At 43.6% G+C, this 19,121-nt stretch overlaps 6 protein-coding genes, 1 non-coding gene and 2 pseudogenes across 7 annotated transcripts; 4 read left to right on the top strand and 5 right to left on the bottom strand.

Moving 5' to 3' along the window:
* The first annotated feature begins 1,427 nt into the window (after positions 1-1,427).
* LOC148189111 (histone H2B 1/2-like) lies at positions 1,428-1,880 on the top strand. Its single transcript, XM_088079729.1, has one exon. It carries the CDS (start codon positions 1,461-1,463, stop codon positions 1,833-1,835), a length of 375 nt encoding a protein of 124 aa, XP_087935855.1. The 5' UTR covers positions 1,428-1,460; the 3' UTR covers positions 1,836-1,880.
* Positions 1,881-2,676: 796 nt separating this feature from the next.
* Positions 2,677-3,716, bottom strand: LOC121940230 (histone H1 pseudogene; annotated as a pseudogene).
* A 2,407-nt stretch (positions 3,717-6,123) lies between these two features.
* LOC148189109 (histone H3) lies at positions 6,124-7,993 on the bottom strand. The gene is made up of 2 exons (XM_088079722.1): positions 7,698-7,993; positions 6,124-6,868 (listed from the first exon to the last, which is right to left on the bottom strand). Exon 2 carries the CDS (start codon positions 6,578-6,580, stop codon positions 6,170-6,172), a length of 411 nt encoding a protein of 136 aa, XP_087935848.1. The 5' UTR covers positions 6,581-6,868; positions 7,698-7,993; the 3' UTR covers positions 6,124-6,169.
* On the top strand, positions 6,832-7,379 carry LOC148189110 (histone H2A-like). The gene has a single exon (XM_088079724.1). The coding sequence runs from the start codon at positions 6,944-6,946 to the stop codon at positions 7,325-7,327; it is 384 nt and encodes a 127-aa protein (XP_087935850.1). The 5' UTR covers positions 6,832-6,943; the 3' UTR covers positions 7,328-7,379.
* A 666-nt stretch (positions 7,994-8,659) lies between the features above and the next one.
* trnap-agg (transfer RNA proline (anticodon AGG)) lies at positions 8,660-8,731 on the top strand. Its single transcript has one exon. It is a non-coding gene; the product is annotated as a tRNA-Pro (tRNA).
* Positions 8,732-11,130: 2,399 nt separating this feature from the next.
* LOC148189108 (histone H4) lies at positions 11,131-12,435 on the bottom strand. Its single transcript, XM_088079720.1, has one exon. It carries the CDS (start codon positions 11,496-11,498, stop codon positions 11,187-11,189), a length of 312 nt encoding a protein of 103 aa, XP_087935846.1. The 5' UTR covers positions 11,499-12,435; the 3' UTR covers positions 11,131-11,186.
* Positions 12,436-13,823: 1,388 nt separating this feature from the next.
* On the top strand, positions 13,824-15,003 carry LOC121966546 (histone H1 pseudogene; annotated as a pseudogene).
* Positions 15,004-15,684: 681 nt separating this feature from the next.
* On the bottom strand, positions 15,685-16,124 carry LOC121940295 (histone H2B 1/2-like). Its single transcript, XM_042483096.2, has one exon. It carries the CDS (start codon positions 16,102-16,104, stop codon positions 15,730-15,732), a length of 375 nt encoding a protein of 124 aa, XP_042339030.2. The 5' UTR covers positions 16,105-16,124; the 3' UTR covers positions 15,685-15,729.
* Positions 16,125-18,463: 2,339 nt separating this feature from the next.
* On the bottom strand, positions 18,464-19,078 carry LOC148189107 (histone H3). Its single transcript, XM_088079426.1, has one exon. The coding sequence runs from the start codon at positions 18,921-18,923 to the stop codon at positions 18,513-18,515; it is 411 nt and encodes a 136-aa protein (XP_087935552.1). The 5' UTR covers positions 18,924-19,078; the 3' UTR covers positions 18,464-18,512.
* Positions 19,079-19,121: the final 43 nt, after the last annotated feature.

The following is a 19,121-nucleotide window of genomic DNA, read 5'->3' as shown; positions in this document are numbered from 1 at the left end:
TCTCGACTGACACAAATGTGTGCAAATTAATTAACAAATAATACACCAGTGATGAGGATAAGATTAATATTAATGACCTAGAAGGGCACAATTTGATAAGACAAAGAGTCAATTCAAATACATTGACTATAAAATACAGGAGGCTAAGGATACTTGTACAGTCTTGACTTTAGCAGCCAATTTTTGGCAAAAATCTAACTTAAATCAAACAATCAAAGGGCCACTGATGCACCATGGACATGTGATGAACACAGACGAAAGAAGTCCAATGTCCATCTATTGTCCCATCTATTGGCAGAGAGGAGGTGAAAAAAGATATACTTATTTTAAATTCTTATTTTAGAATCATAATTTTAATTGTATGTTTTATCTTTTTTTTAAAAAACTAATTTCTTCAGCCCCCTGTTCAACAGACAGGAATCCTGCCACACTTCACCTAAACATAAAGGATAATGAGGTCGCAGAAGATCTCAATATTTATTTATCTCTAACTTCTTACTTAGTGTAACTCAGAATTTGGTCGCTTTAACCATGGTCTCCAGGCATTTACCTAATGATATGTAATTTTACCACTCTTGTGAATTTTAATAACACAAAAGAGATTTAATTAAACTTTACCTTTTTAATCCGCATGCCTGTGCTTTTGGAGCATTCCTTTTGGGATGCTGCATTTTTTTAATCTTCACCAAAATGTGTAAATGTGTTTTATTTTCACATTCACCAAAATGTCAGTAAATTATTAATAACATGAGGAGTCTAAGGCTCCCTCTCTTCACTAAAGCGAATCACCTAAATAGTTGCTAAATTTATCTATTTTTTGACCATCTCAAGTCTGAGATGTGAGGGAGTGTGGCTGATGAGATCTACTGTCTTCATGTTGTTTCCAACATAAATGTGTTAAGATGATTAATCTTAGAAGTCCTCTGCTTGTGTGAAGTTGAGTTCCATCAACTGAACCTGCACATCGTCTAACTTTGTATCAACTTAAATCACTGAGGCAGATATGCAAAGAATATCTGTTTGCATCACAGGGTCATTTATTTATATATTTGAATTCTGTAATGAAGCAGTGATTTATGAATTATGTTACTATGAGAACATGAGTTTTTTCTGTGGCACATCCACACAGAGTATCAACCCAAAATCTGTTTTTAAAGCACTCATCGCCAAAGTCGCTGTCCAAGGTCCTGTTCTGTTTCTGCCACCAACACGCACCTATTTACTTGTAAACTTGTCTCGGCTGACATAAATGTGCGCAAAAATGACCACCTAACTGTATTGTATCATAATGATGAGGGAAAACTCGTGTCTGCTCACGGGGACAATTGCTGGTAGAGCGCATGCTCAGTGAGAAACCAATCCTGTGCGAGCAACAGCACAGTAACATTTGCATCCAGTGGATACAAACAGACCAGCTTGTGACGCTATAAACTTATCATAGTTTGAAAATCACTGTAATCATGCCTGACGCAACTGTTAAAGCGCCCAAGAAGGGGTCCAAGAAAGCCGTCTCCAAGTCGGTCAGCAAGACCGGCAAGAAGAAGAGAAAGACCAGGAAGGAGAGCTACGCTATCTACGTGTACAAGGTACTGAAGCAGGTCCATCCCGATACCGGTATCTCCTCTAAGGCCATGGGCATCATGAACTCGTTTGTGGGCGATATCTTCGAGCGTATCGCCGGTGAAGCCTCCCGTCTGGCTCACTACAACAAGCGCTCCACCATCACTTCCAGGGAGATCCAGACCGCCGTCCGCCTGCTGCTGCCCGGTGAGCTGGCCAAGCACGCCGTGTCTGAGGGGACCAAGGCCGTCACCAAGTACACCAGCTCCAAGTAAATCTGCTCTCACAGCAACAACACAACGGCTCTTTTAAGAGCCACCCACTGCATCTGAAGATATTTTCCTTTTTTCCATAGAAACTCTGAATTCACGTTCAAAATGCTAAATTAATTAAATAAAGCAGTCAGATGTTAGTCGTGTCAAACTGAGTATGGACCGGCACATTTACAGATACCAATGAATGAATCTTGTAAAAACTACCCTAACAAATATAAATGGTGACTTTAGACATGAATTCAACATGAACTATGTAATTAAACATTCAGGTTTCCAGACAGAAGCTGGCCACACCAACCCTTATCTAATATTGTTTGCAACATTGCAACATTTTTCCTCCTCACTGACAGGCTGATATAGTTGCTTGAAACTATTGAAAGCACATGTACTATTAAAAATTGCTTGCTTTGTTAGTTTGTATTTTCCTTGTCCTTCAAAAACTGCTTTTGGAGAAAACCACATGTTAATTAACAAATGGCTTAACAACAGGATTAGACAAATAAATAAATCACCGACAAACACTTGACTAACGGACTTTACCTTTGAATCGTAACTGGTTGTGCTCATGTAATGAATCACCGGTATACTCTCCGCTGGTATAACAGCAACAAGTTGTCAATATTTACACTTCTTAGGGGGTAACACTTGAATACACTGAATAAATTTGTCTTGTATAAATGAAGGTAAGTTTGACTAATGCCTTTAACCGGGCCAGAAAAGTTGATGAGACTGCTTTGTTTTCACAGTGTTTGAAACAATGTAACAAAACATTTAAGAGCGCTGCGGAACATATTATTGTCACACGTGTGTTTGTGATAACTCAGATAAGTGATTACAAACTGAGGTCTTCTTTAAAAAGGAAAAGACTCTTTAAGCTGTTGTGGGTGGCTCTTAAAAGAGCCTTTTTGTAGAGAGTGATGATGAGACTGATGTTCGCTCACTTCTTCTTGGGTGCTGCCTTCTTGGCTTTGGGCTTGGCGGCCTTCTTTGCGGGGGCTTTCTTGGCTGCGGGCTTTTTGGCCACCTTCTTAGGGCTCTTTGCTGCCTTTTTGGGGCTCTTGGCGGCCTTCTTGGGGCTCTTGGCTGGTTTCTTGGCCGCTGCGGGTTTCTTGGCCTTCTTGGGAGATTTCTTAGCGGCTGCTGGCTTCTTAGCTGCAGCTGCTTTGGGCTTTTTGGCCGCTGCGGGCTTCTTGGCCGCTGCGGGCTTCTTGGCTTTAGCAGCGGCTTTCTTGACGGGCTTCTTGGCTTTTGGAGGGGCAGCAGCCTTCTTGCTCATCTTGAAGGATCCGGAGGCCCCGGTCCCCTTGGTCTGCACCAGAGTGCCCTTCGCCACCAGAGACTTGATGGCGGTCTTGACGCGGACTTTGTTCTTTTCCACATCGTATCCTCCGGCAGCTAAAGCCTTCTTGAGGGCGGCCAAAGACACGCCGCCCCGCTCCTTGGATGCGGCCACAGCTTTGACGAGCAGCTCGTTGACGCTGGGACCGGCCTTCCTCGGTTTGGAGACCTTCTTCTTGGCTGCTTTGGCCGGAGCGGCGGCGGCTGGAGCTGGAGCTTCTTCTGCCATGTTGTCCCGCAGTGCTGTTCCTCGTCAGGATAACAGAGAGTCAGACTGGACTGATGAAGAGCTCGGAGCACGAGGCTGCACTTAAACACACCACGAGAACCGTGGAGACTCAAGCGGCCCGCTGCTCCTCTGTGCAGTGTGAAAGCTGCAGCACTTGTGTTTTCTGAGCACTGATAAAAGCTGCAAAAGTCAAATTGTGAGAGGTGCTGCAGGCTGACGGTGAAGCAGCAGATAGCGGACTTGTGTCTCTTCATATTCAAGTCATGTAGAGCTCTGATGCTCTCTGCTTTTTGTCTGTGGAGCCTCCAAACCTCACCGATTCACCGCCGTCAGCAGCTCTGCTTGGCGGCTTTTCACACTCATTTCTCTCCGAAAATGGTCAAAAAAGCATCACAGCTCCACTAAAAGCCATTTTCCAGATGCTCCACATGTTTGTTCAGAGACTCGGTGTAAAATCAACCGTCTGATGTTGATGATTTTGTAATAAAGTGAATTTTTTCTGGTCGCAGCAAACACACTGATGATGGCTGAGGCTTCTGGTGCAGCTCAGACAGACTTCTGTCAGAGCTGCTGTGACTGTAAACATGTCCTCTGCTGAGGTACACTTTTAATAGAAATAGTTCATAGTTCTACTATTAATATAATTCCCGAATATTATGAAACTCCATTAAGTGTGACAGAACAGCTATTCTGTGTATTCTGCTGAGGACTGACTGAAAAACAGATGTGGATGTTTGTTATGCTACACAGTTTTGCTGATATCATTCCTGATCAACTGAAAACTTCATTACCAGAAAGGTAACCTTAAAAAAAACTAACATATAAAATAAAGAACACAGGATAGTTAGGAGCTGTAGATCTGACTGAGTGTTTAAATGTTACTGTTTCATATTTCAACAATCTCTTCTATAGTTAATTGTGTAAAGATGACAGGAGTAGCCAGACTCTGCCAATATTATGAGTTAATAACCTTAGATTTTATACACAATATCAACATATAAATTTTGGTTTGAACAGTCGGTAGTTTTTTATATAATGATTTTAAATACAATGTGCACAGTTATTTAGATATTTGATGTTTGATCCCTGAGCAAATTGATTTGATTTCTGCAGAAAAGGAAATAAGCCACTTGGTAAAAAATGTTTCACAAATAGCAGGAAATTATTAGCTTTAGAAAAGGATCTTTAAAAAGCCAGACAAATTGTCTAGGGACAGAAAAAAAAAGAAGGGGGAAATATATTTCTAATTATCAAAATTACATATTCAAAGTTATGTTACAAAATTATTATGACTTCCTTCCTTCTTCCTATGTTTATAAAAGATATGGAGTCAAATATAAGAATTTCATTGATGATCATTTTCATGAGGTAATGTAAAATAAGAGATGGAGATGTTGATTATCTCACTCAACAGACTCTGTTACAGCTGTTGTGATATTGAGATGTTTTGCTAAAACTAAATATATGTAACTTTATATATTTAATGATTTAATGTACCAAAGATCAGGAAACATCTGCTGCTACAGAGCTCAGGACATTTGGTCAAATTTACAAGGCCTCTTTTTTGGTTTTAAAGTGAACTGTAACTTTGTGATGGATGGTTGGCTAAAAGATGACTCCAAAAAACAAAAGCTTCAGTTACTCATCTGTATTGTGTATATCAACTGTGGAACACCACATGTGCAATAAACATCAAATAGACGGCTATCAACAGTGATACATCAATAAAACAACCGCTGACCTCAGAAAGAACACGATCAATAAAACTCTAAACCTCCCAGGCATATTATCGACGATCTGTGAGTTATACGCCGATCTTTAACTGATAAACCTGTGATTTCTTCATCAAGTGTTGCCCAGCAGTGTGTATCCTGCTGAAGTTGTAAGTGAGGACTGGCTGACATTTAGTTTTAGACTTCCTTAAAAATTCTGAATTTAACAGTTCAGATTCTGTAGAGACAAATAAACTACCCAGCACGTTCAAACAGCCTAATAAAACCAGCTTTATCTAAAATCACAAACACCAATCTCGCATAGCAATCATCATCATCATCATCATCATCATCATCATCATCATCAATTAGATTAAGATCTTACGTCAAAACTTTTGATCTGTTTCAGTATACACATTTTTGTGTAACCATGGAAACATGGAAGAGAAGAAAAAAAAAGATACATTGAATTAAACTAAAATTCAGGATGTTATACATGTTTTCCATTACATATATACTATCTAGTATGAAGGTAGGTCACAGAAATGCTGCAAATACATAAAATAATAATACGTAAACTGCAGACGGGGTCCTGCTGTTAGAGGTATCTGTCCTATTCTGCTGACTGTTAAAATGCTAATGAGGTCAAGTACTGAAGAGACAGTAGCTGCAGACTTTTGAGGAGAAACAGAAATCACATATAACTAACTGTAAAGACAGTTATTTGACATTTTGGTGGTATCATTGTGTTGCTGTCACTGTCTGAGGTGCTGAACTGACACTGACAGAGCTGCTATAGTCTATTTAAATTGTTTGTGATTTTGCGTTTAGTAATTGCAGATATTTGTTTTTCCAAATCAAAACCGAAAAGCAGAACATGGCAGGACCTTGGACAGCGACTGCATGACAATTTGGAGCCGAGTCCTTTTAAAGTGATTAATAGTTGTTCTACAGGCGGTAAAAAGTGTTAAAACACTCTCATTACAGGACTGAGCTTTTAGTGAAGTGAGGTGGCTCTTAAAAGAGCCGTTGTGGTTTGTGGAGCAGCAGATAATTTAAGCTCTCTCTCCGCGGATACGACGGGCCAGCTGGATGTCTTTGGGCATGATGGTGACTCTCTTGGCGTGGATGGCGCACAGGTTGGTGTCCTCGAAGAGGCCGACCAGGTAAGCCTCGCTGGCCTCCTGCAGAGCCATGACAGCGGAGCTCTGGAAGCGCAGGTCGGTCTTGAAATCCTGAGCGATTTCACGGACCAGGCGCTGGAAGGGCAGCTTGCGGATCAGCAGCTCGGTGGATTTCTGGTAGCGACGGATCTCACGGAGAGCCACGGTACCGGGCCTGTAACGGTGAGGCTTCTTCACTCCGCCGGTGGCCGGGGCGCTCTTACGAGCAGCCTTGGTGGCCAGCTGCTTCCTGGGAGCTTTACCTCCGGTAGACTTACGAGCGGTCTGCTTGGTTCTTGCCATGATTTCTTCTTTCTCTGCTAACAGTAGAAATGTGCAGCTGAAAGAGGAGAAACGCTGCTCTTAAACTGTGGGACCGGCTGTCAGACGGTGACGCTGCTTCAGTCCTCCGCCTCCTGATTGGTGAGCGGCCCCTCCTGGAGCTCAGCACCGCCTCGAGGAGCGACCCACCGCCCCAATCTCCGCTGCTTATTGGCCGAAAAATACTTTCAAAAAGTCCGCCAAAACTCACTGCCCGCTGCTCTGCTTAAGCCTCTTTTCTGGTTGGTCTGACAGGAACCGTCCCGCGCTCTGTGGGTATATAGAGGAGGGTCTCAACCGCTGAAATCACATTTTCTCTGAGTCTCAACTCTAGAAATCACCAGAATGAGTGGTCGCGGAAAAACCGGTGGCAAAGCCAGAGCTAAGGCAAAGACCCGCTCCTCCCGTGCCGGGCTCCAGTTCCCAGTCGGTCGTGTCCACAGACTGCTGCGCAAAGGAAACTATGCGGAGCGCGTCGGTGCCGGCGCCCCCGTCTACCTGGCGGCTGTGCTGGAGTACCTGACCGCTGAGATCCTGGAGTTGGCCGGAAACGCTGCCCGCGACAACAAGAAGACCCGTATCATCCCCCGTCACCTGCAGCTGGCTGTCCGCAACGACGAGGAGCTCAACAAGCTGCTGGGAGGAGTGACCATCGCTCAGGGCGGCGTGCTGCCCAACATCCAGGCTGTTCTGCTGCCCAAGAAGACCGAGAAGGCCCCCAAGAAGTAAACCGAAACAATCGACCACTGCTGAAAACACCCAGAAAGGCTCTTTTAAGAGCCACCCAATCACCTCAGAGAGCTATGTTTCACGTCTCTTATATACTGATAATATTATTTCTCTCGGTTGTTCATAAATCTTACATTATGTCAGGGTGAGGATAATGTTAATAAATTTGTAATTACATCTTTCACCCAATGACACCCGCGTCATGTCCACTATTCGACTTTTAAAAGGTGACGCATGATGTATTGCGCATTCACTGCCATGATAAGGCTTTAAAGGCCGCTCATTACCTGCTGCGGATTCTAAATAAGCTTAAAAAAGCCTCCCACAGACTGTAGATGAGGATCAACTCGTTGTATGTGTTTGTACTCACTGTTAGATGATCCGCGGTGTTTCAGGTGTCCATTGATTTGCAGGATGTGTGGAGAGCTGCTGGATGAGCCGAAACTCATCTGTATGTCTGTCGCGCCAAAACAAAAAAGGCCGAAATAAATTTTAATTTATTTAATTTTACATAAACAAAATTCAAATCAATTCAGCGATAAACAAATTAATTAGACAAGAAATCGTAGAATTAACCAAACACAATAAACATCATAAACATGCTTTCACTAAACTAAGTTCAAATCAATAAGGCGATATCAAACAATAAATCGTAAGATTTAACCAAACACGCGGCGGTTAAAGGCTGCATCCTCTTGGCGTCCTCTGCTCGACTGATTTAGCGCACCTGCCTTTAATGATCCAGGTCAGGTGATGCGTTCAAGTTACTCAAAAGAAAAATAATTAAAAGGAAATTATAAGATCTCGCTAGAAACGGCTCAGAGCAAATGAAGCGTTTACTTATGTGAAGCTGTTGTTTAAACTTGTTTCACTGCACTTAATCGATTATAATTATCCATAACAGACTACCACTACAGTAACAACCATTCTGCTACCAGAATGAATAAATAAATAAATAGCCAACTGGGTGAACAAAAGGGTGCACACTTGATGAAGAGACAGCAAACATATCACTCTTACAATTGAGAGTTTTTGAGCTGAGGTGTGTATGTGCGAGGCTGCCTCACAGGCACCATGAAACACGCAGCAGCAGCAGGTGTTGATGTCAGATACTAAAATAAAGTCCCAGATGAGGCTCAGCTCTACAGGAGAATGCTGTGAGGAGCTCAGAGGACAAGAGCTGAGTGAGATGTTACATGTTGTGCAGCAGAGGGCGCTGTTTGGGCAGAAGAATGAGTCTTCAAGATGCCACATCACCAATAAAGTGTCAAACTGCAGAGCTGAAAATAACAGGGGAGGAAATTTAGGACCGCATTTCTCTTCAGTATACATGGCTCGTTGGTCTAGGGGTATGATTCTCGCTTAGGGTGCGAGAGGTCCCGGGTTCAAATCCCGGACGAGCCCTGGATTTTAAAAGACTAAAGGTCCAGAGTCACAGAAACTCAGACATATAAGACATTGTAAATATGACAGCCAACAGTTACAACATAAGACTACATTCACAGTGAAAGTGTAGAAACAGTGAACCCAAAGTTATCACAATTTCCTTCTATCAACGATGGATATAACGCTGAACAAATCAGTTGAATGCACATTTAAGAAAGTGCAACAATACATTTATTGATTAAAAGTCATGTACAAAGTATACATTATTTTAGACTGAGAGATGCTGTGCATATTATACGCACACAGAGCAGCACTGGCAACTTCATTACTGAGGTCTGTTCTAATTAGCCAACATGACAACGGGACTGAAGAGGATCTAACAGGACTTGTGTGTCACATCAGACGCTACTGTGGGTTACATCAACGACAAGCCCTGGTTCACAGCCAAACTCAGATGGTTAAGGCAGACAAAGGAGAAGGCAATCAAGGGTGGGGACAAGGAGGGCAACAAAAAAGCTAAATACACCTTTAGCAGAGCAGTGAGTGAAGCCAAGCGTCTCTACTCTGAGAAACTGCAAAAACAGTTCACAGACAGAGACGCTGGCTCAGTCTGGAAGTCGGTGAATGACTTACGCCTAACGACCTGAATGAGTTTTACTGTTGCTTTGAAAGACTGCTGCTTTGGTCAGTCCTGGGACTATTCCCCAAAATGACTCCACTCCACAACTCAACACCCCCATCGCCCCAATCCCAGCAGGGGCCCAGGACTCAGCACGACCATCCACCCAGCTACCCCCTCCCCCCTCACCTCAGCAACACCTCTGTCCATCCTGGAGAGAGATGCTAAAAAGATCTTCAGGAGACAGAACCCCTGCAAAGCAGCAGGAACCGGACTCTGTCTCCCCCTCCACCCCGAAGCACTGCACCGATCAGCTGTCTCCAGTGTTTATAGACGTTTTTGCAAACCTTGCTGGAGATATGCCGCGTGGCAACGTGCTATAAGGCCTCCACCATTATCCCAGTCCTCAAAAAACCAAGGACCACAGGACTCAGTGACTACAGACCTGTCGCCTTGACCTCTGTGGTGATGAAGTCCTTTGAGCGCCTTGTACTGTCACACCTAAAACTCATCACAGACCATCTCCTGGACCCCCTACAGTTCACCTATAGAGCCAACAGGTCTATAGACGACGCTGTCAACCTGGCCCTCCGTTTCATCCTTGAGCATCTGGACTCAGCAGGAACCTGCACCAGGATCCTGTTTGAGGATTTCAGCTCTGCTTTCAACACAGTAATCCCGGCTCTGCCATAGGACAAGCTCTCCAGGCTGAACGTGCCTGATTCCCCCTGCAGGTGGATCACAGACTTCCTGTCTGACAGGAAGTAGCAGGTGAAGTTGGGGGAGCATGTTTCTAACAACAGAATCATCAGCACCAGCTCCCTTCAAGGCTGCTTTCTTTCTCCTCTCCTCTCCTCTCCTGTCCTGTCCTCCCTGTTCACAAACAGCTGCACCTCAACTCATCAGTCTGTCAAGCTCCTCAAGTTCGCGGACGACACCACCCTCATTGGACTCCTCTCTGGTGGCGATGAGTCCATCTACAGGTGGGAGGTCAACCATCAGGTGTCCTGGTGTGGCAAGAACAACCTAAAGCTCAGTGCTCTGAAAACAGTGGAGATGGTAGTGGATTCAGACGGATTATTTAGACTGAAGATGTTTGCACTGCAAAACCAACTTCTGTACATCTGTACTTCCTCCATTGCACTTTTTGTACATACATTTTATATTCTGTTTTTTCATTTTATGTTTTAAAATTGCTCGTGTGTGTGTGTGTGTGTGTGTGTGTGTGTGTGTGTGTGTGTGATCTCTTATACTATTTAAATTCAATATTTTTATTCTTCCTTTATGTCAATTGTTTCGCACCAGAACAAGTAAAATTCCTTGTAAATGTATATTTACTTGGCAATAAAACCAGTAAGTGACCAGTTCCCACTTCACACTCAAATAATAACCATTATAATAATAAATTCAATTACAAGGCCTTGGTTCCAAGCTTTCAATATGTACAAAATTTAATGCACACTACTTCTCACCTGGGTCAAATTGTGTGTTATGTAAGTGGTACAGAAGTAGAAAAAAACTGTTTTCCTAAAACATCAAATACACCAACATAACTGAGATACAATCATTAACATATTTTTAGTAATAACAGTGATGCCATGTCTGGTTGTGCACTAGCACCTTGGACAGCACGCCTTTTTTTTCCTAAAGTGATTACTTACATCCATCATTAAGCAGTTTGATCCCGTGACTGGTAACAACCCAGACAAAACACCACGTTTCATAGTAATAATAATAGTAATAATAGTAGTAGTAGTAGTAGTAGTAGTAGTAGTAGGAAGTCGACTCTTTGTAAGTATTTGGATGGCCCTTAAAAGGGCCTTTGATTTAGTTTCTCCACAGATATGAAGGAGTTTAACCGCCGAAGCCGTACAGAGTGCGGCCCTGCCTCTTCAGAGCATACACCACATCCATGGCGGTCACGGTCTTCCTCTTGGCGTGCTCGGTGTAGGTGACGGCGTCACGGATGACGTTCTCCAGGAAAACCTTCAACACACCGCGAGTCTCCTCGTAGATCAGACCGGAGATACGCTTCACTCCGCCACGGCGAGCCAGACGGCGGATAGCGGGTTTGGTGATTCCCTGGATGTTATCACGGAGGACTTTGCGGTGACGCTTAGCGCCTCCTTTACCGAGTCCTTTACCGCCCTTTCCTCTTCCAGACATTTTCAGCAGTCAGAGTCTTTCTACTCAATATCTACTAACCCAGTTTTCCAGGCTATTTAAATTCTGTCTGAGGACGTGAAGGAAGGCAGAGGCGGGCTTGTTGACGATTAACTCTTTGGTGGCTGAGCGCCACCTGCTGAGCAGCAGCATGAATCAGGGACAGCAGGTCTCCGACCCACATGAGCTGATGCTTACAGGCAGAAAGTGTTAAGTGTTAATAAAGTATAAGTAGGCCTACTTGTCTGTCTTGTAGGCTACTTTTTGCTGCCAACTCCATCCAGTAATGACTGTAAATTTATTTTGAACTTGACTTCAATTCATTTACTTCTTTTTTTTTTCTATCTTTGCACCTCTGTACAAATAAATCTTCCTTGCCCGCTAGTTTCTCTGTGTCTTTTTTGTATGGATGGACAGATAGACAATTGTAACATGATGTAAGATGATAACACATCATAATCCAAGGTAGAAGTTTTGCTAAAACGCTTTCAAAAAGAAAAATAAATAAGAAATACAATGGACAAAATGTTTCTATTCATGTCCTTAGCGTGTTGATCGTGGTCAATACCTGATGAAAAGCAGGAAACTGAGGAGGGAGTGTCTGAAGCAACGACTCTGAGGTGTGAAATCACACACATGCAGGAGCTGCTGACGGGGGTCCTGCTGTTACAGGTATCTGTTAAATCCTGATGACTATTCAAATGCTAATAAACGAGGCCGAGTACTCAACAGACTTTTGAGGAGGAACCAAAAACACACAACACCAACTGCAAAGGCACAGCTGAGAAGATTAAACAAAAAGACACTGGTGACATTGTTACATTCAAAGTAAAAACTAGACTACAAGTCCTTCTGCCCAGACTCAACCTCTCTGTAGCAGTCACCAAGGAACCTTTGCACATCTGTCTCCCAGCGCACCAGACGATGTGGTTTTTAATGAAGAGTCCAAAGAGATGTCTGTTTTAGAAGCAGCCTGACGCTCAGACTCAAACTCAAGGCCTCTCTGACTAAGGCCATTAAACACAGACAATCCCTAAATACAACTGTGGTGGTTAATTAATAATTAATAAATAATAATAATAATAATAATAATAATAATAATAATAATAATAATAATAATAATAATAATAATAATAATAATAATAATAATAATAACAACAATAATGTGGTACTTCTGTGATACCCATGAAACCGCAGTTTTTCAGAGACAGTTATTGTAACATGAAAATCTCACACTGTTGCAACCCTAATAGCAGGATGCTTTATCCCCCAAACTGAGTTAACGCAGAGTTATCCCTTGAAACATATCAAAATTAAAATCATGATTATTCATCATTAATATTATCATTATTATTATTTCAGAGTTTTGATTTCAGACTTTATTCTTTGTAATTTCTGGAATCAGGTATGATTACTTACTGTAATATGTTTAAAGACACATTTTATCAGAGGGACTGAGCTGTTTTTTGGTGGTGTTTCACTGTAAATGGTTGAGCTGCTTCTGTAGAGCAGCAGGATGCTTTGTGATCGTCTGCAGCTGCGTGTCCGCTCTCTCAGGTGAGCAAAGGTGAGCGGAGTCTGTGTGGGTGTCGCTGTCTGAGGTGCTGAAACACTTCATTGAATCGTTTGATTAAAAGCCTGTACTGCGAGTTTTATCTCTGAGGATCGTGTGTGTGTGTGTGTGTGTGTGTGTGTGTGTGTGTGTGTGTGTGTGTGAGAGAGAGAGAGAGAGAGAGAGAGAGAAAATTTTACAGTTGTTGCAACAAAACTCCGGAACAGGTGAAGGTGATGGGAAGGAGGGAATACCAGCCTCTCCAGTCGATGTATGAGCAGTCTGTTTTTCGGCAAGCTAAGAGGATAATGACCAACCCAACACATAATCTCCACACAGAATATAAACTGCTGCCCTCTGGAAGAAGATAGAGTTTCCCCTGCAAACCTGACTGTTTTAAAAACCTCTTTTGTTCCTACCACTACCAAACTATTAAACGATGCTGTTTAAACTACAGGGATTGTGCAATAGTTCCATGATGTCTTAACAACGGGGTGTGTGCAGTATGTTTTATGTGCAATGTATATGAATTATTTTGCAGTTCAGTATGAAATATGTGCAATTTCTTGGTGTGATTTTGTGTGACAGTTACAGCAGCTTTGACAGAAGTCTGTCTGAGCTGCACCAGAAGCCTCAGCCATCATCAGTGTGTTTGCTGCGACCAGAAAAACTTCACTTTATTACAAAATCATCGACATCAGACGGTTGATTTTACACCGAGTCTCTGAACAAACATGTGGAGCATCTGGAAAATGGCTTTTAGTGGAGCTGTGATACTTTTTTGATCATTTTCGGAGAGAAATGAGTATGAAAAGCTGCTGAGCAGAGCTGCTGACGGCGGTGAATCGGTGAGGTTTGGAGGCTCCACAGACAAAAAGCAGAGAGCATCAGAGCTCTACATGACTTGAATATGAAGAGACACAAGTCCGCTATCTGCTGCTTCACCGTCAGCCTGCAGCACCTCTCACACTTTGACTTTTGCAGCTTTTATCAGTGCTCAGAAAACACAAGTGCTGCAGCTTTCACGCTGCACAGAGGAGCAGCGGGCCGCTTGAGTCTCCACGGTTCTCATGGTGTGTTTAAGTGCAGCCTCGTGCTCCGAGCTCTTCATCAGTCCAGTCTGACTCTCTGTTATCCTGACGAGGAACAGCACTACGGGACAACATGGCAGAAGAAGCTCCAGCTCCAGCCGCCGCCGCTCCGGCCAAAGCAGCCAAGAAGAAGGTTTCCAAACCGAGGAAGGCCGGTCCCAGCGTCAACGAGCTGCTCGTCAAAGCTGTGGCCGCATCCAAGGAGCGGGGCGGCGTGTCTTTGGCCGCCCTCAAGAAGGCTCTAGCTGCCGGAGGATACGATGTGGAAAAGAACAAGGTCCGCGTCAAGACCGCCATCAAGTCTTTGGTGGCCAAGGGCACTCTGGTGCAGACCAAGGGGACCGGGGCCTCCGGATCCTTCAAGATGAGCAAGAAGGCTGCTGCCCCTCCAAAGGCCAAGAAGCCCGTCAAGAAAGCCGCTGCTAAAGCCAAGAAGCCCGCAGCGGCCAAAAAGCCCAAAGCAGCTGCAGCTAAGAAGCCAGCAGCCGCTAAGAAATCTCCCAAGAAGGCCAAGAAACCCGCAGCGGCCAAGAAACCAGCCAAGAGCCCCAAGAAGGCCGCCAAGAGCCCCAAAAAGGCAGCAAAGAGCCCTAAGAAGGTGGCCAAAAAGCCCGCAGCTAAGAAAGCCCCCGCAAAGAAGGCCGCCAAGCCCAAAGCCAAGAAGGCAGCACCCAAGAAGAAGTGAGCGAACATCAGTCTCATCATCACTCTCTACAAAAAGGCTCTTTTAAGAGCCACCCACAACAGCTTAAAGAGTCTTTTCCTTTGTAAAGAAGACCTCAGTTTGTAATCACTTATCTGAGTTAGCACAAACACACGTGTGACAATAATATGTTCCGCAGCGCTCTTAAATGTTTTGTTACATTGTTTCAAACACTGTGAAAACAAACTAGTCTCATGAACTTTTCCGGCCCGGTTAAAGGCATTAGTCAAGCTTATACAAGACAATTTATTTAGCAAATGTTACCCCCTAAAATTAAGTGTAAATATTGACAACTTGTTGCAATAATCGTTGTACCAGTGGGGAGTGTGCCGTGATTTTTCATTACATGAAAACCAGTTTGGCTGATACGATTCAAAGGTAAAGTCCGTTAGTCAAGTGTTTGTCGGTGATTTATCAATTTGTCTAATCCTGTTGTTAAGCCATTTGCCATTAACATGTGGTTTTCTCCAAAAGCAGTTTTTGAAGGACAAGGAAAATAAAACTAACAAAGCAAGCAATTTTTAATAGTACATGTGCTTTCAATAGTTTCAAGCAACTATATCAGCCTGTCAGTGAGGAGGAAAAATGTTGATTGAAACAATATTAGATAAGGGTTGGTGTGGCCAGCTTCTTTCTAGAAACCTGAATGCATGTTTAATTACAAAGTTCATGTTGAATTCATGTCTAAAGTCACCATTTATATTTGTTAGGGTAGTTTTTACAAGATTCATTCATTGGTATCTGTAAATGTGCCGGTCCATACTCCAGTCTGACTGCTTTATTTAATTAATTCAGAGTTTCCATAGAAAATATGGAAAAAGGAAAATATCTTCAGATGCAGTGGGTGGCTCTTAAAAGAGCCGTTGTGTTGTTGCTGTGAGAGCAGATTTACTTGGAGCTGGTGTACTTGGTGACGGCCTTGGTCCCCTCAGACACGGCGTGCTTGGCCAGCTCACCGGGCAGCAGCAGGCGGACGGCGGTCTGGATCTCCCTGGAAGTGATGGTGGAGCGCTTGTTGTAGTGAGCCAGACGGGAGGCCTCACCGGCGATACGCTCGAAGATATCGCCCACAAATGAGTTCATGATGCCCATGGCCTTAGAGGAGATACCGGTGTCGGGGTGGACCTGCTTCAGTACCTTGTACACGTAGATAGCGTAGCTCTCCTTCCTGGTCTTTCTCTTCTTCTTGCCGGTCTTGCTGACCGACTTGGAAACGGCTTTCTTGGAGCCCTTCTTGGGCGCTTTCACAGTAGTCTCGGGCATGGTCAGCGATCAGAGAGATTTCTAAATCGGATTACTGCATAGACCACAAACTGCTGTCTTTGTATCCACTGGATGTAAATGTTACTGTGCTGTCGCTCGCACAGGATTCGTTTCCTCCTGAGAGCCACTGCGCATGCGCCACCGTCCCTGTGAGGACGTTTTTTCCCCTCTGTCCACTATGTCTAGGATACGATGTAGTTGTTGTGTGTAGTTGTTTTGCATACATCATATGTCAGCCGAGACAAGATAGAGAGTAAATAAGTGCGTGTTGGTGGCAGAAACAGGACAGGACCTTGGACAGCGACTTCGGCGCTGAGCGCTTTAAAAACAGATTGATGGTTGATTCTCTGTGTGTATCATGTTCTCACAGCAGCACTCATGCGTCATAGCGTCATCGCAGAGCTCAAATTTTGTGTGAATAAATGACTCTGTGATGCAATAGCATATCTTTAGTGACCGAATGAGTCACCTTGCTCTCATTCTGAATGATAAGTTAACTCATGAGAAAATCTGACATGAGCTGATATAAACTTTTTTCAATTTCTGGTATGTTATCACCTCCCTGAGATGTGAGGCTTGTCTAAAACAACAGACTTACACTTCCATATAAATTGAAATAATAGTAATTTTGTCAGATCTACCTTATAAGTTCAAGTAGCACTGTTCAGGTTATTATTTTGTATGTACTTTTGTACATATGTACCACTGAAAGGCCACCAGCTGCATTATGATACAAACGTCACACTTCCCCCAAATACAAATTGAGGTGGAAACTGAGGAGGGAGTGTCTGAAGGAATGACTCTGGCAGGTGAAGGTGTGAAATCACACACATGGACAATTGGGGGTCCTCTTGTTAGAGGTATCTGTCTAATCCTGATGACTATTGAAATGCTAATACCTGAGGCCACATGCTGAAGAGGGTCACAGAGCCAGTAAAGCTGCGATCTGTCAAAAGCTTCCGGTATAGTACCTTTGGTACCAAAAGTAGCCCTTTGGACACAGTACCTACATCAGTGATATTTAACTCATGGCCCACGGTCCAAATCTGGCCCCTGATAGAGGGCTGGATCCCTCCCCGAACCATTTTTTAAAGAAATTCACAATGAAGATTAAGTGAGTCACACTGAGAATAGTTTTTGTAGGCTGTACTTTTAGTATTGTATAGTGCATAAACCAGCATTAACATAGAGTTTGTTTATAAAACAAAAAGTGCCGATTGGAGGATCCGCTGCACCCTCCGACAGAGGTCCTCGCTAAGTCCATAGTGTCCTAAAATCCTAGAAATGTCCCAAAAGCCTATAACTGTCTTTAAATTGGAGAAATGTCCAAATATCCTAGAAATGTCCTAAAATCCTATAAACATGTATGGGGCTGCTGCGACTGGCCCCTTGTCATTTTGCAAAAGTGACCCCCAAGAAAAGTTGAGTCTCCCTCAATTAATAATAATAATAAAAGAAAAACAAATAAGGGACATATATAAAGTAAAACAGTGACAAAAGTAATGAAGGCAGGAAAGATGACCCCTGGCAAACAAAAAACAAAAAACAATGGATGATTCGTGTTATGCTCTGAAAAAGGCTGCAGGCAGATAGGAAGGAAAATTGACAAAATACAACAAGAGCTTGGAAAATGTAACTGAGGAGTCCAGAGGATGACGACCTGAGACAAAAAGCTGGCACATGATGTTAGGCGAACTTCGTCTGTTGCTGCTGTTGTTGTTGCACAATTAATGAATGAACTGCACTTGAGCCAACCAAAGTTGCCCGTTAGCGTGATATAAACCAGACTACCCAGCAGTATAAAAATAAGAATGTGCTGCTAATTCAAAACAAGTTTTCCAAAGAAATATTGGCAAGTACACTTCACTCACCTGATTTGTGACTGATAAATATATAAAAATCCAAATTTCTCCAAGGATGAGTATATATTTTAATTTGTTCATTTTCCCAGCTAAATTTTACAGTCATTAGCAATAATACATATGTGTGTGTGTGTGTGTGTGTGTGTGTGTGTGTGTGTGAGACGTATTCATATTAGAGAGTGCCTCTTAAGAGATATTTATTGGTTGTTGTAGCTATGTTATCACTTTGTTTCATGTCCATTTGTTGTATGGTGTTGTCGCTTTGCAGCAGATGTTAAGCCGTGTTGCTCATTCAAATCATGTGGAAATTAAATAGATTGGGCTTTTGAAACAAAGAAACAGGACCCTGGACAGCGACTTTTTTTTTTTTTTTTTTAAATAATTTGGCGCTGAGTTCTTTGAGAGTTGACATATGGTTGCTGTATGTGTACGTGTTTTTACTTATTAATGCTTTATCAATAGCAAATCAATAATTTAGGACTGAGCTCTTAGTGAAGTGAGGTGGCTCTTAAAAGAGCCGTTGTGGTTTGTGGAGCAGCAGATAATTTAAGCTCTCTCTCCGCGGATGCGACGGGCCAGCTGGATGTCTTTGGGCATGATGGTGACTCTCTTGGCGTGGATGGCGCACAGGTTGGTGTCCTCAAAGAGGCCGACCAGGTAAGCCTCGCTGGCCTCCTGCAGAGCCATGACAGCGGAGCTCTGGAAGCGCAGGTCGGTCTTGAAATCCTGAGCGATTTCACGGACCAGGCGCTGGAAGGGCAGCTTGCGGATCAGCAGCTCGGTGGATTTCTGGTAGCGACGGATCTCACGGAGAGCCACGGTACCGGGCCTGTAACGGTGAGGCTTCTTGACGCCGCCGGTGGCCGGGGCGCTCTTACGAGCAGCCTTGGTGGCCAGCTGCTTCCTGGGAGCTTTACCTCCGGTAGACTTACGAGCGGTCTGCTTGGTTCTTGCCATGATTTCTTCTTTCTCTGCTAACAGTAGAAATGTGCAGCTGAAAGAGCAGAAACGCTGCTCTTAAACTGTGGGACCGGCTGTCAGACGGTGACGCTGCTTCACTCCTCCGCCTCCTGATTGGTGAGCGGCCCCTCCTGGAGCTCAGCACCGCCTCGAGGAGCGACCCACCGCCCCAATCTCCGCTGCTTATTGGCCGAA

The sequence above is a fragment of the Plectropomus leopardus genome, chromosome 7 (assembly GCF_026936395.1).
Source record: "Plectropomus leopardus strain MGB_pleo_1.0 chromosome 7, ASM2693639v1, whole genome shotgun sequence".
NCBI lineage: Eukaryota > Metazoa > Chordata > Actinopteri > Perciformes > Serranidae > Plectropomus > Plectropomus leopardus.
The sequence above is the reverse complement of the archived record's forward strand: the minus strand, read 5'-3'. Positions and strand labels throughout refer to the sequence as shown.